At 46.0% G+C, this 25,628-nt stretch overlaps 1 protein-coding gene across 1 annotated transcript; it reads left to right on the forward strand.

Moving 5' to 3' along the window:
• The first annotated feature begins 201 nt into the window (after window positions 1–201).
• Window positions 202–23,917, forward strand: Axn (protein axin). The gene is made up of 16 exons (XM_069502631.1): window positions 202–350; window positions 1,497–1,578; window positions 2,550–2,655; window positions 2,969–3,083; window positions 5,320–5,468; window positions 5,858–5,972; window positions 6,444–6,569; window positions 7,131–7,276; window positions 9,040–9,252; window positions 11,307–11,415; window positions 12,165–12,308; window positions 12,960–13,065; window positions 13,693–13,882; window positions 14,214–14,426; window positions 20,041–20,256; window positions 20,832–23,917. Exons 1-16 carry the CDS (start codon window positions 342–344, stop codon window positions 20,956–20,958), a joined length of 2,166 nt encoding a protein of 721 aa, XP_069358732.1. The 5' UTR covers window positions 202–341; the 3' UTR covers window positions 20,959–23,917.
• Window positions 23,918–25,628: the final 1,711 nt, after the last annotated feature.

The raw sequence follows: 25,628 nt of genomic DNA on the forward strand, positions 1-25,628 counted from the left end.
AAGTTGTGAAAAAGTTCTCTTTTTTTACATTACAAAAAATCTGAACCCCGTAAGTCATATAATACTCTTTGTAAGTTATTGATTTTATATTAGTTATGAACCCTATCATAACCATATTCATAACTCGGCAAGGGCACAAGAAATGTTTCGATCGGGGTCTTTTGTCCTCCAGCATCCAACTTACAACTCGGACCACTGCCGTTGCATTGCGCAGTCGTGCTTTTTACAATAACTTTTGCAGCAAAAAATACTATTTAAATTAAAAAACCTATTTAATAGTATTAATTTTAATATCAGTGTACTACCAGTACCTCTCAGTTTTTCTTGTTTGTAGAAGCACAATGAATATGGTAAGGTCTTTACAATTTTTTTCTATTGTTAAATTTTTCCTGGCTTGTTTATTGAACTGTGAAGTTATGATTATGATTGGTTATGACAGGATTCTTATTATAAGCTATTGCTTTTTTTTATTAAGTGGATATTTAATGTGGAATTTTAAGGAATTTTGTTATAGGGCTTGTGTTCCATATAATTTTTGTTGGAGAATATTTTTGTTTGCGGGTTTAGTGAAATTGAATATGAGAAGTTATTGAGTTGATTCTAATTTGTGTGTATTGAGCGTTGCTATAGTTTAATATATTTAGAAAAAGAAGGTGTAAAATCCATTGTGATGTTTAACTTTTCCTTCCAACGCCGATCGATGATGGAGACTCTTGACTTGTGGCCGCTGCTCCGTCTTTGTCTGCCATCTCTTTCTTACTTTATGCAAACAGAATGTGATTTAGTTCTGTTCTCTCTCCCTCTAACACATACAAATCAAATGTGCTGCTATGATCTTTTTTATTTGGCTTATTGATTTTTTACTTTAGTCGGGTACCCTCGTGCCCGAAATCTTGTAGAGCATAATAATTTTTTTATGATGTACTCTTTTATGAAATTTGTGTGTAATGAAAGTTTGTTTAACTCAAATTCAAACTCAAAACATTTATTCAAAATGGGTACTACAATGGGTTGTACACTTTTTAAGAATCATGTTGTCCGTAAGTTTTGATTACTAGTACAGTCAACATTTCTGCCTGGTTTCTCTCTGTTTGACAGAGGCTTACGTGTCCAAAAAAGGCTAGGACTTAAAACTCACAAAAACCTTGGAAGGGGTACAGAAGTTTATTAAACCATTGGTACAAAGGCGTTGTACCAGTGCAGTGATTCACTATTTTGTAATATGTAATATTATTATCCGTCCTGCTCGCGCCTCTAGCCGATGCAATTTGATATAAGTCCCGCAAATTGCTAATGCGCGTGACCGCTATTTTAGTGACGTCAAGTTTCGAGCTGATATATTTTTATTTCGGCTGACGTCAAAATGACGTCATTTCGATGTTAATGCGACATGGTCGTAACGCAATAGCAATTTGCGGGACTTATATAAATGTATATAAGTCCCGCCCGGCCCGCCTGGTGGACGCAAACCCTAACAGCGGATATAATGTTTGCAGGTAGTGTCTCGCCATGCAGCGCGCGGGTGGGAGCAGGGCCTGTGCGCCATGAGCCACACTCCTATAGGCGGTCACCCGCAAGGTGAGTACTACCACAGTGTAAGGAAAACATACAGTGGTCCAACACCTTTGATGTTCGCGGAAGGGCAGGCGTCATGATTGTACACCTAGAGCGAGCTCTCACGTACTTATAATTCCAACTAAATAGAATAATAATGGTTTTTAGTTTTATTCAAATTAAATAAAATTACAAAAATTATACAATTGCTTTTAGTGTTTACTAGTTTTAATATTTATTTTATATTACTTATTCCTGCGACTTCTTCCGCGGGGACTATACAAATTTTGAACCTCTATTTTATGTTTGAGTTTTTAAAAATCCTTTCTTAGCGGATGCCTACGTCATAATAGCTATCTGCATGCAAAATGAGAGAGAAGTCTGAGAACTCTTTGATTTTCCGGGATAAAAAGTAGCCTATGTTCTTCCCTGGGATGCAAGCTATCTCTGTATTAAATGTCGTCAAAATCGGTTGAATGGATGGACGTGTAAGGCTAGCAGACAGACAAACAAAACACACTTTCGCATTTATAATACTAGCTGATGCCCGCGACTTCGTCCGCGTGAATCCCGTGGGAACTCTTTGATTTTCCTGGATAAAAAGTAGCCTGTGTTCTTCCCCTGGGTTGCAAGCTATATCTGTACCAAATTTCGTCAAATCAGCTGAACGGATGGGCCGTGAAGTCTAGCAGATATACAGACAGATGGACAGACAGACAGACCCACTTTCGCATTATAATATTAGTATCTATATATATAAATAGAAAAGGTGACTGACTGCCTGACTGACTGACTGATCTATCAACGCACAGCCCAAAACTACTGGACGGATCGGGCTGAAATTTGGCATGCAGATAGCTATTATGACGTAGGCGTCCGCAAAGAAGGATTTTGGAAAATTCAACCCCTAAGGGGGTGAAATAGGGGTTTGAAATTTGTGTAGTCCACGCGGACGAAGTCGCGAGCATAAGCTAGTATTTAATAAAACTATACAGGTTGGGAGCACAAGCTTGCAGATAGGTCGTCGCTACCGCCGGCGCCGGGGGAGGAGAAGAGCAAATCTCAGGCCAGACATGTGTTCGCACAGCCACATCTCTCTAAGTGAGTCCAATTTATTTGTATCCCTTCAATTACCTAGTCGTCTCTAATACCTGATTCAGCTTGAATTTTAAATCCGTTTAGGTAACTTTTTAGGTAAAATTTGTAAATAGATTAAAAGTTAGTGTAGTTGTTAGTGTGTTAGTCTTTGATGGAACCCAAAGTCTGGGTGAAAGCCTCTGCGATACGGTTACCCGAATATATTGACGCGTCGCTAGACAATATTCGGGTACCCGGTTTTAACTACCTAGCGACGTAAAACCCACTATTAAATTATGCGCTAACTGTTACTAAGTTATTGTGTTTTTCTATATAGGGCGGGTATGGCGTCGTGGCGCGAGGAGACGGAAGGCTCGTCGGGCAGCTCGGCGCGCTCGCCCGCCTCGCCGCCCTACCTGCGCTGGGCGAGGACCCTGCACAACCTGCTCGAGGTACCCCAGGCAATCTTTAGTATGGTAGTGATGAATGGTACTTTCCACTCGTCATTACAATTATGACGGCAGAAGACATTCTAGGTACACTTTTTTACCATTTAAAAAATAAATAAAAATAGCGAGCTAACGAGCTGGCGGGTCACCTAATGTTAAGTCTGATTCCGCCACGGAACAGAAAGAACAGTGGAAGTGCAATTCACCAAAATGACTATAGGAACCGCTGTCGCCAAACTCATACAAATATACCGATAGTCATATATTGCACTACAAAGAAACAAATCATTGATTTGTCGTTTAAGTTTAGTCAAAACTAGCCTACGTCACAGATTTGGAAATAACCCTGACGTTCTAGTAAATAAGATTTATTTTGCTTTAGCGGAAGAACGTATTTACGAGCTATAGTCACACTAGATTCAATTGTCCAATTAATTCCGCTACTTGACCATAGATGGCGGTATTCTAAGTAGTAGCAATTACAAACTTAATTACTTTAAACTATGGTTGACATTTTGCGTGATCGGTCGATTTTTTTTTCCTACTCAGTTAAGGCTGCACCACGTAGCTCAATGAATTACCTATCGATATCGATAGATACTCGTTATTTTGTTCATTCGCAAAAATAAAATTAAAAAAGGTAATTATAAAATTGAATAAAAGTGCTGGTATGTATGCATGCCTTTTACAAGTATGCACAATAAATACTGCAACGTATGAAAATAGATAAATTTATTTATTGCCCTTGAAATAAAACATATTTGTTAAGAAACTGGCGTTTCGAAAGTCTTATTTTTAATTTTAATAAATGGTGTATGCGAACATTTTTGTATATATTTTTCGACTATTGCCTTCATCAAATCGGTAACGTGATTAGACGCAGGAATCTCCGAATCACTTTGTCTTTTTGAGAACCTGGAGTGACCACATTATCATTTTGTGGCTGAAACCAAAATAAATTTTGAGGAATAAATCCGTAACTAATATTATAAATGCGAAAGTGTGTCTGTCTGTCTGTCAGTCTGCTAGCTTTTCACGGCTCAACCGATCAACCGTTTTTGATGAAATTTTAGTCAGTCAATCTTCATACAAAAATATAACTAAGAGGTGTGTTGTTTTGTATTATAATATCAAGTATTTTCAATACTTACTGAAAGTAATAAAATAAAACAAGGTTATTGATTAAAAGACTTAACGATTTTTCATTGATGGAAGCGCAGTAGGTTTCGTATATCTATATCCTTATTGATATTATAAAATCGACTTCTAAACAAATGTCAGAGCATATTATCATGCTTGATTTGGTTGGCATCCAATTAACTCTACCCGTTGCATCTATCCATTTCTCTTTGATGCTTGCATCTTTGGGAAACATAAAAATATTTTAAATGAAGGTTAGAGGAACTACTGTTGTCTATTTAGTGATCAATGCAACGTCTCACTCATTAATAAATTATAATTATTGCGTTACTATTTATTTATATCCTTGTATCGATATCAATCGATAAATTCAATATTCTACTTGGCCACATCACTATTTGAGTAGCGAACACGGAGCGAAGTACTTTCGGAATAGAATCAATCCAAAATAAACTTTATCTTAATTATTTAAGGTTGATTTTGACTTAAATATTAGTAAATTGAAATAAATTAAGATTTATTAGAAAACAATGAAAATCGTACTTACCGATAATACGAAACACCTCCATTTTTAAGATTTTATCTCCTACTATCATTTTTACACTACAAAACGGCAGTACGCATTGCTAGGGCAATATGAATTTGTCGCGAGACTACCAAACTCCACGCGATGTTAGAACGCGACTGGGATCAGTTAAGCGTAACTACGCTTAATTGTGGCACGCGTGCCACGCCTACTTAGCACTTCCACTGTTTTTTCTGTTCCGTGGATTCCGCCGCCTATAAACATTTGCAGCACCAGAGAGACCGGCCGATGCGTTGCCGCCTTTTCAGGAATTTTTTGGTCCGCCTCTGAATAACCACCTGTTGTAATCTAGTGGGAACTCCGCTGATGGGAGTTGATTCCACAGTTTTGCATGTGTGTAGAAGAAGGATCTGACATAACGGGCGGTGTGAAGTGATCAGGCCACCCAGGCGGTGAAGGTGAAGTTGCTTATGGTGGCGTGCAGTGCAGTTGTAGAAAAAGAGGGTGAAATGAGGTCAAACAACTCTTCAGAGCACTTTTATAAAACCTTGTTAAAACGTTTTTATTTCGTAGGACGCGGAAGGAGTGCGCCTGTTCCGCAAGTTCGTTTCTGGCGCGGGCGGGCTGCACGTGGACCGCCTCAACTTCTACTTCGCCGTGCAGGGCCTGCGCCAGGAGACCGAGCCCGCCAAGATACGGCAGGTCGTCTCCGCGATATACAAGTCAGTATTGCCGCTTATCAACTCAATATTGTAAACTTACCAAGTCAATATTACCACTTATCGAGTTAGTATTACCATTTACCAAGTCAGTATTACTGCTTATCAGGTCAACTTACTATTTATCAAGTGAGCATTAACCATTTATCAAATCAGCATTACCATTTATTAAGTCAGCATTACCATTTATCAAATCAGCATTACCATTTATCAAGTCAGTAGATATACTATTTATCGAGTCAGAGTTACCATAGTCGAATCAGTATTACCACGTATTCATTTATGAATTCTATATTGTCACTTATCAACAGAATATTAGGCCTACTATTTATATGGCCACTTACCAAGTCAGTATTAACTCTTATTAGATTGTAATATACCATTGTACACAGGTTTCTGCGCAAGTCTCAGCTAGCGATGCCCGAAGAGCTAAAGCAGCGCGTGAAGCAGGGCCTCAAGGATGGCACCAATATAGAGAAGACCATCTTCGATAATATGGAGCAAGAGGTGCGTATTCGTATTGATGGTTCAATTACAGAAAAAATTACGTCACAGTTTTGTAAGCACCATTAAGGGCTTCCGATACGGTCAAGTGGCTTGACGTCAAGCACGTAGATTTGTTTTGCTTCATCAAGTTGATTGATGCGAATTTGATCCACCCGTCAAGCGACTTGATCAAGCAAACGGCACTTTTCTCATATCTCGAATACTGTAAGAATCTTCGCGTCAAGCAAAAATATAAAATCGCATCAATCACGTCCTTGACGGTGATTGGTGGTTGGTGGTTGGTGCCTCAAAATGGTACCCACTGATATTTTTGCCTCTATCATTTGTATGGGATTATGCGAAAGAGAGGGCGCTATAATAACTTCATTCCGCGGTATAGTCTGGGTAGGGTATAGTCAGTTTGAAAAAACTTCTTCAGGTCCTCGGTCCAGTGGAGTTTTTTTTTTCAAATCTATTTATTTTAATTTGTAGGTGACCCGTGCGATAACAGAATCAACATACCAGTCGTTCCTGCGCTCGGACGCGTACGTGTCGTACGTGAGTGCGGCGACGCAGCCGCTGTCTTCGCCCGACGCATCGCCACCGCACTCGAGAGAAGTAAGTATTCATCTAGTATGCAACTCGTTTGATGTTGTCTGTCCACCTAATAAGAGGTCCTGCACGGCTGTGCTCTCCAGTGCGAGGTTGTCGCTCTAACACCGTGGGATCCAACGTCTAACGGTTTTATGTGCTCTGCTCATTGCTACTTCAGTTTCGCAACCCGTTGAGCTATGTCGGTTATTCTGGTTCTCCTATGGATCTCCTCATTTCTGATCTGACCACATAGAGAAACTCCGAGCATAGCTCTCTCCATCGCCCGCTGAGTGACTCTAAGCTTTTTTATGAGGGCCATAGTTAGTGACCACGTCTCGGTTTTATCTTTACTTTTTTGAAAAATAAGCAAATGTAAAATAAGATAAGAATTAATACTACAATGACATAAAATAATTCTACATTAATATTTAATTTGTATAATATAATATTGAATGCCTTATATTACATGGTATCTAGTTGTCTGTAACCCAAATAAGCAATAAACAAATTTGATTTGATTTGGATACTTATGTCTCCATAAGTTGATATTAGTAGGTATGGATTAGTAAAAATGTCTCCTTGTAGATTTGCGGCGGTGGTCTGGCCACGCTGCACGAAGGCCAGGAGCTGTCGTCGAGCAGCGGAGTGGGCGCGGGCGCGGTGGGCGCGCGCCTCACGCACGACGCGCTCATCGCCACGCAGTCGCGCCGCCTGCACTCCGATGTCGCGCCGTGAGTACCCTGCCTTAGCTCTCTCTGTCTCGTTGATCTATTGGTTAGCATGTTCCACTGCAGATGATGCGGTCCTGGGCTCGATTCCCGGGTCGGTCCATAACTTGTTATAATGCGTATAATTTGTGAAAAGACTCGCCATATTTGCGCTATGGGTCAAGTGTCATGTCAAAAGTAAAGCAGTATTTCTAATATTCAGTAATAATGATTGCTGCAGTTTTCCCACAATCAACCATCAGTTTGCCATAAAGTCCGTACAAAATGATCCTCACGCGCCATTTTAACGCAATGGGTCAACTGCCATGTCAAAAGTAAAAATCGTACTTTGACATGAAATTTGACAATTGACAGAGCAAATATGGCCAATCTGTATTCAAATTTAACGCATTATATATAATATAATATGTGAGCCAAATTGAATAAAAATTGCAGGATGAAACTTAGTAAAATCCATTTTGTCTAAAAACAGTTTTCCACTAAAAGTAAGATATTATTATTAAACGTCAGATTATGTTCACGTGTTTAAGAATGAAATGAGGCAAAAATTATTCATTAGCTGAAAGCATTGCTATATCCATTTAAATTAACAATATTCATTGTGTGACCCCCACTATCGACTGTAGCAAAAAAAGCCTCTATATTTTAAAGTGTGACCCCGCATTGCATGTAAGAAACCTCCCCTAAATTTATGCTTTATTTATTTTAATTAATGCACATTGATATAAAAAAAAACTCAAGGTACACAGTCCTAGTTCCTCAGATTTTTATGTACAACCAAGTTCTATTGTATACATTGAGATTGATTTTGTACCTTTTCGTGACAGTTCTTATTTTATAAAAGTTAAGATTGTCAAAAAGATATACAAACGATAAGTGACGATGCAGTCTAAGATGGAAGCGGGCTAACCTGGAAGGGGTATGACAGGTTTTATTAAACCCATACATACCCCTATAGTTACTGGTTCCTACACGGCATCGTACCGGAACGCTAAATCGCTTGGCGGCGGGTAATAACTAGTCACGGCTGAACCATCCCACCAGACAAATAAATGTTAAAGGCTCAACCTTTAATATTTCATTGTTATAACTATCAAAAATGTAAACAATAAAACTTTTTTAACATATGTTATCTATAACTGTGTTTCTTGGGACTGGGATCTTGTTTTTATATGAATGTCAGTTTAGTTGTTAGTTTAGTTTGTTAAGCCGCTTTACTGATCTGTTCCGTTATATTGTTTTGCCCCCATGTTTGTGTCCCGCTGCATGCCCGCTGCCCGACGCACTCTGTACACGCCCTTACGCTGAATTACCACCTGATCATTTTACCCCTTGACCATTTTGCCCCCTGGCCTGACTTAACATCCTGTCCATTTTTCCCCTACTTAACCTTTACCAACGGCCTCTACCTTACCACCGTTTTATCGACTTTATATCCAAAAATACTATTCTCACACAAACACACACTTACACATAATTAATTTTATTATTAATTTTTCTTGCTTTTCTTTTATTGTCTTCGATTTATCTACATTTATCTGTCACAATGAACTATGCAAAATCATGATTGTTTAAACCCATATACGTTCACGTTTTAAATATCTCTTTATTTATTTTCATGATGTCTAAATATTTGTTCAAATATTTGATCCAATGCTGATACATGCAACGCATCACACTTACACTCTTTCAATAAATTTTCACATACTTACCAAACATTTAATCCAACCCCGTTCCCAATACGCCAACACCCGGGTGGTAAGCAGGCACCGCAAGCGGTCAGTGTACAGTGCTCACGTGGCGTACGCCGGCTACACGCCCGCCTCGCGGCAAGACTCCGAGCGCGCCAGTCTCACAGTGTACAGTGCTCACGTGTCGTATGCCGGCTACACGCCTGCCTCGCGGCAAGACTCCGAGCGCGCCAGTCTCAGCAGCGGCCGCACCGATAGCGATGCGGTGTCCCTCTCCGGCAGCAGTGTGTGAGTGCATATCGTATCACAAACATTCGACCCAGCCCCGTCCCCAACACGCCAACACCCGGGTGGTAAGCAGGCACCGCAAGCGGTCAGTGTACAGTGCTCACGAGTCGTACACTGCCAACAATAGGCTACTTGACTCATATCTAATTTCGTCCAATAAATGATTATTTATTATAGTATTTTGCTTAAGACAACGAAATGTATCAATATCAATTATTAAAAACGCAGGATGGATATATAAATCCAATTTTAAAAAAATAAATTTTTTATTTTTATTTGAAACGCAGAAAACGCTGTCAGCCATGATGTGACGTCATTAAATATGTAAACAAAGAAATGTCATTCCTATGTCACGCGGGGACTAACGTAGTATCCATATATATAAAATTTAGAGTCCTGACTAACTTATATATCAACGCACAGCCTAAACATCTAAACAGCTGGTCCTAGATACATGAAATTTGGTGAGTGTGTTCTTTGTAGGTAAAGAGAAGGTGTCCACTAGGAAAGGATTTTTTGAAATTCCACCCCTGAGTGGGTTAAATGGAGGTTTGAAATTTATGAAGTCCACGCCGGCGAAGTCACGAGCATAAGCTAGTTTTTATATATTTCTAAAAACTCATAGTAAAAGTAAAAAAATATCGTTTTCTCTTTATAAATTGAATAAGTTATTAAGTAAGACTTACAACAAAGTGATCTTTGCAAAAATAAATTTGGGTTGAAGTCGTTAGTCATATAGGATCCCTTTAAGCAAGTCTTTGCGTGTTACGTATATTTATTTCACTGGGCACTCTAATCCACAACTTTCCTGTGGTCTTTATCGATGCGTTTTTTACATTCTCGGATGATACAATAACGATAATTACTATATTTTTCATGTAAACTAGTATAGAAGTCATGTTTATTAAACTTTGGGAGGTTATGCTGTTGTTTACAAATGCATGACGTCAGAGCACAGATAATCTATCGGCCAAACATGGCCGACAGTGTTTTCACCTGTCTAAGAAAAATATTTTTTTAAATTAAAGTTTTACGGTTTTTAGGGCGCAAAAAAATATAGTGTTAATTTTTTTGATGTAATAGGACAAATATTAACCATTTAAGACCAACTTAAAAAAAGTGTCAAGTAGCCTATTTGTGATTATAACAAGTTGTTATACTGGCAAGAGAAAAACATATCACAAATATTTAACCAAATGTTTGAACCAACGTCGGATTAATAGCTGAGTAAATAGAGACAAAAAATAAGCAAGTACATGTAGGTTGGCACAATAGTTTCCCTACCAATATTCTAATTCTACCATCAACACATTATACTCCGTCGGATGGACAAACGGCCATTGCCAGGAGAGTCCCAGCCTTAGCAGCGCGGTTTAGCGTTGCTGTTTTACTCTCCAGCTGCAATACGTGAGTATAATCTCTTAGCAAAACATATTGGTACAAATAATAATTGAATCAGCATTATACGTTATATCCAAAACATGTTGCTGCTAGAAAGACGACTTTGATGTAAGTAAAAGTATTGTATGATGAGATGACTAGAATTTCGTGTTTCCAACACGCCATCGGCTGTACCCCATCGCTTTAGATTTACTAATTTCTACACCCTTTAATTTGCACTTCATCAATTTATTTGCATTTTTTTCAGTAGACATTTTTTATTTTCTACCCTATGAAATTATTTTTGAAGAGGCTTAAGAGTGTACTTTCTGGGCTTTTTATACTAAAGTTTGAACAGATTCATTTCAGAAAATAATCTTTTCCAATATCCCAGATACAACGATTTACTTTCTAGTTTCCAATTCACACCACCAAGATACGATGAGAATACGTGTGAATAGTCCCGACATTCCAAGTACTATAGGAGCGCGCAGAATGGGTGCGAGTTAGTCGTACTTACACCCATTCTGCGCGCTCCTAAGTACTTGGAAGGTCGGGATTGTTCGTTTGTGTTCGTACGTTTTCGCACGAATCATATTCATACGAAAACGCAACCAAAGTGCGCTCGGCCTTAGTGAATGTTATGTTTTCAATACGTACAATATATTCCGCAGCGATGGGATGTCAATGCGCGGGGTGCGCGAGAGCCGCGAGTCGCGTCACCGGCCGCGCCTCTACGGGCTCGATCGAACTGTCATCAACAAGGAGCAGGACACTGCCATGGTATGTAGAAACTAGAATAATATGCGGAGATAACTATGGGGTGGATACATGTCAGATATCAGTTAGTGTAAGTGGCACTGCCGTTCTAATAAGATATAAAAATAAATATTGGGGTGGTAGACAGCTTTGCTCAAGGCCTAACAAAATAGCAAAAACAGAAATCAAAGTCAGGGTTACACAAGTGATTTTACACGTGGGATATTAGGGTGATCGATGGCTTTGGTCTAGGCCCAACAAAATACCAAAAATATAAGTTAAAGTCAGGCTCACACAAGTGATTTTACGTATGAGATATTGGGGTAGGAGATGGCATTGCCCAAGGCCTGACAAAATAGAAAAAATATAAATCAAACTCAGGGTCACACAAATGATTTTACACATGACATATATTAAGGTAACATATGGCTTTGGTCGCGCTATGACGGCTGAGATATTTTCGAGCTATTAAAAAAATTGATTTCTGCGCAAGTACATCAGAGTAACTTAGAAAAGTGGTAGTATAACGCGTAAAATTTAACTTACGCGCCATTTTAACTTTTTGTGTCAAATTTCATGTCAAAAATACGATTTTAGTCATTTTGAAGATGAGCCGTACTTTAGGCATGACAGTTGACTGATAATAGAGTTAGTGGCGCGTGAGGAGTCTTTTTAACCAACTTCCAAAAAGGAGGTGGTTCTCAATTCGGCCTGTTTTTTTTTTCGACTTTTTTGTACATGTGTTTATAATGGAGTTTCTATTGACTAATCAGATGATACCGCGAACGCAACGCGTCCAGTCGGAGCAGCTCCGCGTGTTGCCACCGGCGGAGTTCGCGCCGCTTCTCATTGAGAAACTGGAGAGGGTCAAACGCGACCAGGAGAACAAGGAGAGATTAGAGAGGAGGTTGGCTGAGGTAAAATACTTTGCTAATATACTAGTTGTAGTTGTTGTTGTTTAAGTCTATGGCGAAATTGCTCTAAGATGTGTGGACAAAACACATCGAGTAGGCAATCTGGCCATTATTTAGGGTCTTAACAGGTTCCGACCTCAAGCACATAGGTTTGCCTTGCTTGATGTGCGCTTGATGCGACCGTCAAGCGGTTTGATCAAGCAACCGTTTGCTTGATCAAACCGCTTGACGGGCGAAGCGGTTTAATCGAGCAACCGTTTGCTTGATCAAACCGCTTGACGGGCGCACTTTTCTCATACAACGAACACTGTCCGCATATTGCGTCTAGCAAAAATATGAAACCGCATCAAACCGTTTGTTCTATGACTCCACAGTCACTGTTGCTCTGTCTTCATCGACTGATTGTAAAATATCTCTTCAGGCAGTGTCTATACTATGGATAATATAGCCTCAATAGCTGAACGGTTAAAGGTGCTGACTGAAATCTGAAAGGTCTCCGATTCAAACCCCACCCATTGCTCTATTGTCGTACCTACTCCTAGCACAAGCTTTACGCTTAATTGGAGAGGAAAGGGGAATGTTAGTCAAGAACCATAGCTAATATTCTTTAAAAAAAAATATATTGTTGAGAGTGTAATAATTTCGTTACCTCAGGGTGAAGGCGACGAGGTGATGGCACAAGCTCTGCCGCCGCAGCTGGTGGCGGCGGCCATCCGCGAGAAGCTGCAGCTCGACGACGACAACGATCAGGACATTCTCGGTGAGACCTCGACGCACACTGTGTCTCTTCAATAAAACCTTTCTACAAAAATATCGACGATAACTTACGATTTTCGGAACGTCACATTAGCTTTGAACTTCGAAGCTTGACATTTTTCAATGGATCTCTGCTTGCGTTGCGGCACAATCGCAAATGACTGAAAGACTGCGAGTCCCACGGACTGCGACACGCAAGGCACGCTGTGAGGGATGCTGAGGTGGAGGAGATGTGGCTCCAGATCATCTCCTGACGGTTCCTGCAGATCTTTGTCGCTGGACCGTCAGATAAATATGTTTATAACTAGATGATGCCCGCAACTTCGTCCGCCTGTATTTATGTTTTTAAATATTCCGTGGGAACTCTTTGATTTTCCGGGATAAAAAGTAGCCTATGCCCTTCCCCAGGATGCGAACAATCTCTGTTCTAAGTTTCGTTAAAATCGGTTGAACGGATGGGCCGTGAAAAGCTAGCAGACAGACACACTTTCGCATTTATAATATTAGTATAGAAGTATTGATATATGGATGTTGGATGTCACTCACGATAGTTCAACGCTAAAATGTAACATTTTGTTATAACCCCTTCAGTTTTCCTTGCACAATTAATAAAACTCAATATTATTTGCAGATCAACACGTATCGCGAGTGTGGTCGGAGCGAACGCCCGGGGCGTCTCCCCCGGGTGGGCGCAGGACGCGCGTGCGGCACGGGTTGCACGCGCACGGCTCACGGCGCGCCCCGTCCGCACTGTCGGCTGACTCCGGCCACTACGACGGCCCGCCCGACTCGCTGCACCATCCACACTCGCTGACACGCAGGTAAGGACGCTAGGAAAGCTGCAATCAGCATGCTATATGCAAGTCGATCTTAGCTATCTAAAACGCTTAGTTATTACTAGCTTATCTCTGCAAATTCGTCCGCGTGGACTACACATATTTAAAACCCCTATTTTACACCCTTAGGGGTTGAATTTTCGAAAATCCTTTCTTAACAGATGCCTACGTCATAATATCTATCTGCATGCCAAATTTTAGCCTGATCCGTCCAGTAGTTTGAGCTGTGCGTTGATAGATCAGTCAGTCACCTTTTTTTCTTTTTATATATTTAGAAAGATTAAATTTATTAAATGGAATGTATATGTTTTTTTAGATCGTTCTCTAAGAAGGCAGTGACAGAGACCGACAGTGGCGTGTCCGTTGTGAGCGAGGGAACCACCAGCGCGGCGGGCGTGGAGCCGCGCATCCTGCTGTGGATCGCGGAGGGCTCGGAGCGGATGGAGCGCCGCAACTACCGCGAGTCGTCGCGCGGCTCCTCCGCGGACAGGGACGAGCATCGCAGGCGGGACAAGCAGCAGCGGAGTCGGTGAGCGATAGTGACACAGTTGTCAGTGGTGAGCGTGGGCACCGCCAGCGCGGCGGGCGTGGAGCCGCGCATCCTGCTGTGGATCGCGGAGGGCTCGGAGCGGATGGAGCGCCGCAACTACCGCGAGTCGTCGCGCGGCTCCTCCGCGGACAGGGACGAGCATCGCAGGCGGGACAAGCAGCAGCGGAGTCGGTGAGCGATAGTGACACAGTTGTCAGTGGTGAGCGTGGGCACCGCCAGCGCGGCGGGCGTGGAGCCGCGCATCCTGCTGTGGATCGCGGAGGGCTCGGAGCGGATGGAGCGCCGCAACTACCGCGAGTCGTCGCGCGGCTCCTCCGCGGACAGGGACGAGCATCGCAGGCGGGACAAGCAGCAGCGGAGTCGGTGAGCGATAGTGACACAGTTGTCAGTGGTGAGCGTGGGCACCGCCAGCGCGGCGGGCGTGGAGCCGCGCATCCTGCTGTGGATCGCGGAGGGCTCGGAGCGGATGGAGCGCCGCAACTACCGCGAGTCGTCGCGCGGCTCCTCCGCGGACAGGGACGAGCATCGCAGGCGGGACAAGCAGCAGCGGAGTCGGTGAGCGATAGTGACACAGTTGTCAGTGGTGAGCGTGGGCACCGCCAGCGCGGCGGGCGTGGAGCCGCGCATCCTGCTGTGGATCGCGGAGGGCTCGGAGCGGATGGAGCGCCGCAACTACCGCGAGTCGTCGCGCGGCTCCTCCGCGGACAGGGACGAGCATCGCAGGCGGGACAAGCAGCAGCGGAGTCGGTGAGCGATAGTGACACAGTTGTCAGTGGTGAGCGTGGGCACCGCCAGCGCGGCGGGCGTGGAGCCGCGCATCCTGCTGTGGATCGCGGAGGGCTCGGAGCGGATGGAGCGCCGCAACTACCGCGAGTCGTCGCGCGGCTCCTCCGCGGACAGGGACGAGCATCGCAGGCGGGACAAGCAGCAGCGGAGTCGGTGAGCGATAGTGACACAGTTGTCAGTGGTGAGCGTGGGCACCGCCAGCGCGGCGGGCGTGGAGCCGCGCATCCTGCTGTGGATCGCGGAGGGCTCGGAGCGGATGGAGCGCCGCAACTACCGCGAGTCGTCGCGCGGCTCCTCCGCGGACAGGGACGAGCATCGCAGGCGGGACAAGCAGCAGCGGAGTCGGTGAGCGATAGTGACACAGTTGTCAGTGGTGAGCGTGGGCACCGCCAGCGCGGCGGGCGTGGAGCCGCGCATCCTGCTGTGGATCGCGGAGGGCTCGGAGCGGATGGAGCGCCGCAACTACCGCGAGTCGTCGCGCGGCTCCTCCGCGGACAGGGACGAGCATCGCAGGCGGGACAAGCAGCAGCGGAGTCGGTGAGCGATAGTGACACAGTTGTCAGTGGTGAGCGTGGGCACCGCCAGCGCGGCGGGCGTGGAGCCGCGCATCCTGCTGTGGATCGCGGAGGGCTCGGAGCGGATGGAGCGCCGCAACTACCGCGAGTCGTCGCGCGGCTCCTCCGCGGACAGGGACGAGCATCGCAGGCGGGACAAGCAGCAGCGGAGTCGGTGAGCGATAGTGACACAGTTGTCAGTGGTGAGCGTGGGCACCGCCAGCGCGGCGGGCGTGGAGCCGCGCATCCTGCTGTGGATCGCGGAGGGCTCGGAGCGGATGGAGCGCCGCAACTACCGCGAGTCGTCGCGCGGCTCCTCCGCGGACAGGGACGAGCATCGCAGGCGGGACAAGCAGCAGCGGAGTCGGTGAGCGATAGTGACACAGTTGTCAGTGGTGAGCGTGGGCACCGCCAGCGCGGCGGGCGTGGAGCCGCGCATCCTGCTGTGGATCGCGGAGGGCTCGGAGCGGATGGAGCGCCGCAACTACCGCGAGTCGTCGCGCGGCTCCTCCGCGGACAGGGACGAGCATCGCAGGCGGGACAAGCAGCAGCGGAGTCGGTGAGCGATAGTGACACAGTTGTCAGTGGTGAGCGTGGGCACCGCCAGCGCGGCGGGCGTGGAGCCGCGCATCCTGCTGTGGATCGCGGAGGGCTCGGAGCGGATGGAGCGCCGCAACTACCGCGAGTCGTCGCGCGGCTCCTCCGCGGACAGGGACGAGCATCGCAGGCGGGACAAGCAGCAGCGGAGTCGGTGAGCGATAGTGACACAGTTGTCAGTGGTGAGCGTGGGCACCGCCAGCGCGGCGGGCGTGGAGCCGCGCATCCTGCTGTGGATCGCGGAGGGCTCGGAGCGGATGGAGCGCCGCAACTACCGCGAGTCGTCGCGCGGCTCCTCCGCGGACAGGGACGAGCATCGCAGGCGGGACAAGCAGCAGCGGAGTCGGTGAGCGATAGTGACACAGTTGTCAGTGGTGAGCGTGGGCACCGCCAGCGCGGCGGGCGTGGAGCCGCGCATCCTGCTGTGGATCGCGGAGGGCTCGGAGCGGATGGAGCGCCGCAACTACCGCGAGTCGTCGCGCGGCTCCTCCGCGGACAGGGACGAGCATCGCAGGCGGGACAAGCAGCAGCGGAGTCGGTGAGCGATAGTGACACAGTTGTCAGTGGTGAGCGTGGGCACCGCCAGCGCGGCGGGCGTGGAGCCGCGCATCCTGCTGTGGATCGCGGAGGGCTCGGAGCGGATGGAGCGCCGCAACTACCGCGAGTCGTCGCGCGGCTCCTCCGCGGACAGGGACGAGCATCGCAGGCGGGACAAGCAGCAGCGGAGTCGGTGAGCGATAGTGACACAGTTGTCAGTGGTGAGCGTGGGCACCGCCAGCGCGGCGGGCGTGGAGCCGCGCATCCTGCTGTGGATCGCGGAGGGCTCGGAGCGGATGGAGCGCCGCAACTACCGCGAGTCGTCGCGCGGCTCCTCCGCGGACAGGGACGAGCATCGCAGGCGGGACAAGCAGCAGCGGAGTCGGTGAGCGATAGTGACACAGTTGTCAGTGGTGAGCGTGGGCACCGCCAGCGCGGCGGGCGTGGAGCCGCGCATCCTGCTGTGGATCGCGGAGGGCTCGGAGCGGATGGAGCGCCGCAACTACCGCGAGTCGTCGCGCGGCTCCTCCGCGGACAGGGACGAGCATCGCAGGCGGGACAAGCAGCAGCGGAGTCGGTGAGCGATAGTGACACAGTTGTCAGTGGTGAGCGTGGGCACCGCCAGCGCGGCGGGCGTGGAGCCGCGCATCCTGCTGTGGATCGCGGAGGGCTCGGAGCGGATGGAGCGCCGCAACTACCGCGAGTCGTCGCGCGGCTCCTCCGCGGACAGGGACGAGCATCGCAGGCGGGACAAGCAGCAGCGGAGTCGGTGAGCGATAGTGACACAGTTGTCAGTGGTGAGCGTGGGCACCGCCAGCGCGGCGGGCGTGGAGCCGCGCATCCTGCTGTGGATCGCGGAGGGCTCGGAGCGGATGGAGCGCCGCAACTACCGCGAGTCGTCGCGCGGCTCCTCCGCGGACAGGGACGAGCATCGCAGGCGGGACAAGCAGCAGCGGAGTCGGTGAGCGATAGTGACACAGTTGTCAGTGGTGAGCGTGGGCACCGCCAGCGCGGCGGGCGTGGAGCCGCGCATCCTGCTGTGGATCGCGGAGGGCTCGGAGCGGATGGAGCGCCGCAACTACCGCGAGTCGTCGCGCGGCTCCTCCGCGGACAGGGACGAGCATCGCAGGCGGGACAAGCAGCAGCGGAGTCGGTGAGCGATAGTGACACAGTTGTCAGTGGTGAGCGTGGGCACCGCCAGCGCGGCGGGCGTGGAGCCGCGCATCCTGCTGTGGATCGCGGAGGGCTCGGAGCGGATGGAGCGCCGCAACTACCGCGAGTCGTCGCGCGGCTCCTCCGCGGACAGGGACGAGCATCGCAGGCGGGACAAGCAGCAGCGGAGTCGGTGAGCGATAGTGACACAGTTGTCAGTGGTGAGCGTGGGCACCGCCAGCGCGGCGGGCGTGGAGCCGCGCATCCTGCTGTGGATCGCGGAGGGCTCGGAGCGGATGGAGCGCCGCAACTACCGCGAGTCGTCGCGCGGCTCCTCCGCGGACAGGGACGAGCATCGCAGGCGGGACAAGCAGCAGCGGAGTCGGTGAGCGATAGGGACACAGTTGTCAGTGGTGAGCGTGGGCACCGCCAGCGCGGCGGGCGTGGAGCCGCGCATCCTGCTGTGGATCGCGGAGGGCTCGGAGCGGATGGAGCGCCGCAACTACCGCGAGTCGTCGCGCGGCTCCTCCGCGGACAGGGACGAGCATCGCAGGCGGGACAAGCAGCAGCGGAGTCGGTGAGCGATAGTGACACAGTTGTCAGTGGTGAGCGTGGGCACCGCCAGCGCGGCGGGCGTGGAGCCGCGCATCCTGCTGTGGATCGCGGAGGGCTCGGAGCGGATGGAGCGCCGCAACTACCGCGAGTCGTCGCGCGGCTCCTCCGCGGACAGGGACGAGCATCGCAGGCGGGACAAGCAGCAGCGGAGTCGGTGAGCGATAGGGACACAGTTGTCAGTGGTGAGCGTGGGCACCGCCAGCGCGGCGGGCGTGGAGCCGCGCATCCTGCTGTGGATCGCGGAGGGCTCGGAGCGGATGGAGCGCCGCAACTACCGCGAGTCGTCGCGCGGCTCCTCCGCGGACAGGGACGAGCATCGCAGGCGGGACAAGCAGCAGCGGAGTCGGTGAGCGATAGTGACACAGTTGTCAGTGGTGAGCGTGGGCACCGCCAGCGCGGCGGGCGTGGAGCCGCGCATCCTGCTGTGGATCGCGGAGGGCTCGGAGCGGATGGAGCGCCGCAACTACCGCGAGTCGTCGCGCGGCTCCTCCGCGGACAGGGACGAGCATCGCAGGCGGGACAAGCAGCAGCGGAGTCGGTGAGCGATAGTGACACAGTTGTCAGTGGTGAGCGTGGGCACCGCCAGCGCGGCGGGCGTGGAGCCGCGCATCCTGCTGTGGATCGCGGAGGGCTCGGAGCGGATGGAGCGCCGCAACTACCGCGAGTCGTCGCGCGGCTCCTCCGCGGACAGGGACGAGCATCGCAGGCGGGACAAGCAGCAGCGGAGTTGGTGAGCGATAGGGACACAGTTGTCAGTGGTGAGCGTGGGCACCGCCAGCGCGGCGGGCGTGGAGCCGCGCATCCTGCTGTGGATCGCGGAGGGCTCGGAGCGGATGGAGCGCCGCAACTACCGCGAGTCGTCGCGCGGCTCCTCCGCGGACAGGGACGAGCATCGCAGGCGGGACAAGCAGCAGCGGAGTCGGTGAGCGATAGGGACACAGTTGTCAGTGGTGAGCGTGGGCACCGCCAGCGCGGCCTCGAGACGTGCATTCTGCTATGCACAGAAGGCGCCACCATCACCTTGATTTGAGAATAAATAAAGAAATAGTTAGCTATTTCTTCCCGGCGCTGTTTTTACTTAATTAAGACTTCGTCTTTTTTTTTTGTTAAAAGAATACTAACCAATGATGAGTAATATTCCCTGTTCCCCTCCAACTAAGCGTCAAGCTTGTGTGCTAGGAGTAGGTGCGACAATAGTGCAACGGGTGGGGTTTGAACCAGCGACCATACGGATTTCAGTCCGCTCCTTTAACCATTGAGCTATTGCGATTGTCGTCAAGCACAAGCCTATCATGCACTTCAAAGTCATATAAAAAAGCATGTAAAATTAATTTAAATTTTTTAATTTCCAGCGGTGGTGCCGCGACTGGCGGCAGCACTGGCAGCAAGTCCAGTGGCGCGAGCGGCGGCGGCGGCGGCGGCTCCTCGCACCCCACGAGTGGCGACGCCCACACGGTGGTGGTGGTGAGCTTCCTGGACGAGAGCGTGCCGTACCGGTTCAAGGTGCCCGCGTCGCCGCTCACACTACGCGTGTTCAAAGATTACCTACCCAGGAAGGGCAACTATAGGTGTGTATTTATAAAAGTGGGTGGGCTTTTCATCATCATCATCGTGAACAACCCATCGCCGGCTCACTACAGAGCAGGGTCTCCTCTCAGAGCGAGAAAGGCCTGGCCATAGTCCACCACGCTCTTGTGCACGCTCACGGGTGAGCTCTTACCGGGCTTTAAAAAAACAACTAATATGCCCCTTTACCCTCCAACTAAGCGTACAGCTTGTTGAGTAAGTACGACAATAGTGCAACGGGTGGGGTTTGAACCGCCGACCTTTCGGACTTCAGTCCGCTGCTATAACTTTTGAGGTTTCACAGCTACATCGACGAAACGTTTTTGCTCAACGTTTCTGATACGAACCGCTAAGGTTTGGATGTCCTTCTGGCGTCTGTGGTGCTTCCTACCTTATCTTACTTAGCAAGGTACCTTCAAGACGTCTGAATAGGCATCTTCTAGGCAAGCGCGCTCCAACTTAGACCTCATCATTGTCTTTAAAGCGTGATTGCCAAGCGCAAGCTTATCCTGCAATAAAAAAAAATATTCTTCAGTAAAAATAACCAAATGTCAAATTTTCAGTATTTGCATTTCAGATACTTCTTCAAAACCGAGTGCGCGGACCTCGACAACACCGTCATACAAGAAGAGGTCAGCAACGACAACGACACACTGCCGATGTTCGAGGGCAAAGTCATGGCGCGGGTCAAGAGCATAGAATGAGACTCGCCCCACGCTCTCCTCAGTCCGACCACTAGCGTGGCTCTGACCTCTGCCGGCTCCTGTACCTCACTTCACTCGTTCACTTGGGGCTCACCTGACTGCGATGCGTGGGGCTCATCTGACTGTAATGCTTGGGGCTCACCCGATTGCAATGTGTGGAGCTCACCCGATCGCGATATATGGAGCTCCATTAATTGCGATGAATGGGGCTCCATTGATTGCGATGAGAGGGGCTCATTTGACTGTGATGAGAGGGGCTCACACGACTGCGATGTATGGGGCTCACCGGAGAGCGATATTTGGGCTTCACCCGACTGCGATTTTTGGGGCTCAGCTGACTCCGATATTTGGGGCTCACGCGATTGTAATATGAGGTGCTCCCTTGACTGCGATGTTTGGGGTTCACCTGACTGCAATATGTGGGGCTTACCCTACTGCAATATGTGGGGCTCACCCGACTGCAATGTAAAGGGCACACCCGACTGCAATACAAGGGGCTCTGCCGACTGCGCTGTTGACATCTGAGCCTAAAGTCTAATAAAAATTTGGAGAGAAGATATGTGAGAAATATCTCAAAAATTACCATTAGGGTTCGTTTACACAGTTTGGCGTCGCAACACAATAAAATGTACGGGTGGGTGAAACATTAACTATCATCTTGTTTTGTTTTTAGGATATGAAATAAAAGTAAAAGAGCACTAAGTATAGTTTATTTACTTTTGCGTAAAGTAATTACCATAACCTGTTTACTTTTATTACATGTCTCTAGAAATACACTATATAAGAAATCCCAGAAAAGAAATACAATTTTAGTCTCATCGCAACTAAAATGAGCAGTGAAGTGGCAGCAGTGCGCTAATATAGCCTGTATTTATTAGTCGTTAAGGTTCATTTTAAATCGACGTCGCCCTGACTGATCGAACTCCAGTATGAAATAAAAATGAAGTTATAATATAAATAATTAAAAAATGATTTTAATAAAAACAATGTATTTACTTGTTTTTGTTCAGTCGTGTAAGTTGACAAAATATTATATTTTTAACATAGCATATATTTTATTTTAAAGTTAATTACAACTTTTTTGTTTTTTTTGGCGCATAAATGAATGCCATTCAATGAAAATAAAATAAAAATCGAAATTTCATAAATATCCTATGAAAACTGAAATCGGCCAGTGAAAATAACTAGATAGGTACCTATCAGATTTGTTTATTTATTATAATTGTATTAAACACTAAAAATTGTTTAGAAAAGGTGATGAGACGGTCAAGGATTACCTATGTATAGTCTGCGACAGGTCGAGATGGCAATCGGGGTATGACTTATGAGGCGGGGGTGACTGGACGCTACGCACACCCGCACGTTACCCGCGCTCGCCCGCACGGGGTTAGCGCGGATGCGCGGGGCGGTCTCTTCCCGATTGCCATCTCAACCTGTCGCGTACTATATTTTATTTACGATAATTTAATTTTTCAATTAAAATAAAATTTGATTAATTTACTAAGTTACATTTTAACTATTTCTGAAAAATAGTGATGTATAACAAAAACAATATATTATGTAAACTTTATTTAAAAAGGCTTTATTTTGTAAAACCAGTGTAAAGTATTTTTATTTAATTTTATGACAGTTATTTTTCATTTTTTCAGTGATAAATAAATAAGATTAGTTCCGTTTTAGTGACTAATGTTAATATACTTATTACTTCGTTGTTATTAATGAAACAATGAAATCTTTATACATATGTATAGATATTCATTATAATATTGTTTTAGACGATCAGTTTCGCATTTACTTGGTTGTTGTATTATGAGCCAGTGTGAAACGGCCAGGGCGACATTATACATACTGTAAATTATTTATTGTAAAGTATATTTAAATCTAAGGAAGAGTACATAACGATATACTTGACGCACCAAATAGAAGGAATATCTGATAAACACGTATGTCTGTCTCTTCACATATACATACATATTAAAGGGATAAAAAGTAGCTTATGCACTTCCCTGGGATGCAAGCTGTACCAAATTTCGTCAAATCAGTTAAACGGATGGGCCGTGAAAGGCTAGCAGACAGACAGACATACTTTCGCATTTAAAATATTAGTATCGATTACATGGTCTAGCTGTTACTTGAAAGGTACCTTAAAATCTGATACTGATTACTGTGTTTTTGTAAAACAGATTTGAGATAAAAAATGTAGTAGTCAAACACCTGAAAATAATTATCGACCTATTTGTAATATGTCGATAAGTTACTTAGCAACGTTGTTATTTGCCTATGTACGTTTTTTGACAAATAAAATAAAAATAAAAATCTTTTTTATTCAAATAAACTTTTACAAGTACTTTCGAATAGTCTGATGCATCTACCACTAACAACGTTGCTAAGTAACTAATCGACAGATTACAGATATATATTGATTATTATTAATTGTGCCTGAAACTTATCGCTGGGGTTGGTGTAAATGTGTTTTTTTTTGTTAAATCACGACATTTGACAGATTTACACGAATTCTTGCGACGCGTTTGTTAGCAAGAAACTTTATACTCAAAGATGTGATTTCTTTAAAGCAGTTATAATTGCAGTGTATATAATTTTAAGGTATAATATGAGGCGTTTCAGGCACATAGTGCGAGCGGAAGAGCAAGGGTGTGAAAGAGACAAACTTACGTTTTAATGGCCTATGTTCCTTCTGTTCGGTTCGCAGAGTGTAATAGTAATACGGCGGATACAATGTAAAGTAAAATTCTGTTCCTCAAAGTTATTAAACTTTATTCTTTATTTTTTTGTTAATCTACTTGGGCTAGTTGAGTACGCTTACTACTGTACGATAATATTTTTACGGCGAATTTTTAGCCGTATGCAATGGTTTTACTCACAGTGCCATTAGCGTTGGCTCGTAGATAATTTACATTTTACGCTTATGTACTGCTTCCATAATAATATATCATCATCATCAACCGATAGGCATCCACTGCTGGACGCCTCGCCGCTGGAGTCTCTTGCACACGCCACGGTCTTGCGCTACCTGAATCCAGCGGCTCCCTGCGACTCGTCTGATGTCGTCCGTCCACCTAGTGGGAGCTCTTAGTTACATATACATTTTTTGAAAACAATGTATGGTGATTGGTGGAATAGTTCCTCTCAAGCTTCTTCCTTTTTTTAATGTTAGGGGTGTCAAATCAACACCAGTGTCACAGTTTATATACCTACGAAAGCAGCACGTAAGCGTCGAATAAGCGTAAACGACAAATACGTGTCTACGAAACGGCGCTGCGTGGTTCATGGCCTTTAGTGTTATGTGAATGACTGCTTAGTTTGTACATTTTAAATTAATATAGAATAATATTATTATGACGTGTTCAGTTTACGAAGTCTGCGTTCAAAGTGTATCGATGTGGAAATATTTGTTCAATATCATTTTTCGTAGAAGATGTGGGATGTGTACATAGTTAATTTATTTCACACCAAACGAATGTATTCAACACGTGATTTTTTTTTGTTGAAATGTCACTAAATCACCAACAAAACCAATAAAGGTGACTGTAAACTATGTAACATGTTATATAACAATTTCTACATAGTAAGTTTATAAAAGTAAAATGAACCTATTTAACTTGTTATATGTCAATTTTCAGCAAGTTTCAGTAACAATGCAACATGTTTTATAACACAAAATAATTCCCACGCTACCAAAACATCGATACAACAATGTTTGATAACATCGTTATGTAGATAAATTCACCTTAATATGAACTATGACGTCATGCAAAATTAAAGAATACCAAGAATCCAAACTTAACATATTATATTTATCAATATCTTCTACGTATAAGTGTATATTATTTCGATCCAAATCTGTAAAATAAATCTTCCATCATACAGGATCTCAATCAAATATATAGAAAAACATATAAACTGTATATAATTAATTATGTGGACAGTTATGTTTCCGTTCTTAATCTGTGAATAGCTCTTTTATATAAGTTTCAGTTTTACAAGCCATTGTACAGGGAAATCAGTAGTGTCGACTTATTAAGTTGCAGACCAAAATTTGTAATTAACTTCTATAAGGTGACTTTTTTTAAGTTTTATGACCGAAATTAATAAATAATAATCAATTTTAGCGTTTAAACTATCATGAGTGATTTCCATTATACATATATCACACACCGGCTTTACTCACGTGTTTGGTCGACGTTAGCCCGACTAGTTTCGAACCCATCCGGGGCCCTTTTTCACAGGGACTCAGTTCGCGCACGCGTCGCGGTCTAGACTGCGTGCGGCGCGCCGCTGCTCGCGACCGCGAACTATGTCCCTGTGTTTTTACAGGGGCCCTAGTGGGTTTGAAACTAGTCGGGCTAGCGTAGACTAGACACGCGAGTAAAGCCGGTGTGTGATATATGTATAATGAAAATGAAAAATGAAAAATCTTTATTTAACAAAACAGTTTGAAAAATTTAAACATTTTCTAATAAACAATATGTTGATAAGTTATGTAGTCATACTGTTATTTGTCAAAAATTGCATCATCTTTTTTGAAAAATAACAGTATTGCTAAGTAAATTATCGACACATTATAGTATAGTCATTAATTTCGGCCGTTAAGTCATAATTTTATCATTTAATAAGTTGACATATCGGATTGATTGTTATACTTTAATTAT

Source organism: Maniola hyperantus, chromosome 13 (assembly GCF_902806685.2).
Source record: "Maniola hyperantus chromosome 13, iAphHyp1.2, whole genome shotgun sequence".
In the NCBI taxonomy this organism is placed as follows: domain Eukaryota; kingdom Metazoa; phylum Arthropoda; class Insecta; order Lepidoptera; family Nymphalidae; genus Maniola; species Maniola hyperantus.

Coding starts and splice junctions, on each gene's coding strand:
- Axn (XM_069502631.1), top strand. Junction 11,416..12,164: donor AGGAGCAGGACACTGCCATG/GTATGTAGAAAC, acceptor TTGACTAATCAG/ATGATACCGCGAACGCAACG. Junction 13,066..13,692: donor CAACGATCAGGACATTCTCG/GTGAGACCTCGA, acceptor TATTATTTGCAG/ATCAACACGTATCGCGAGTG.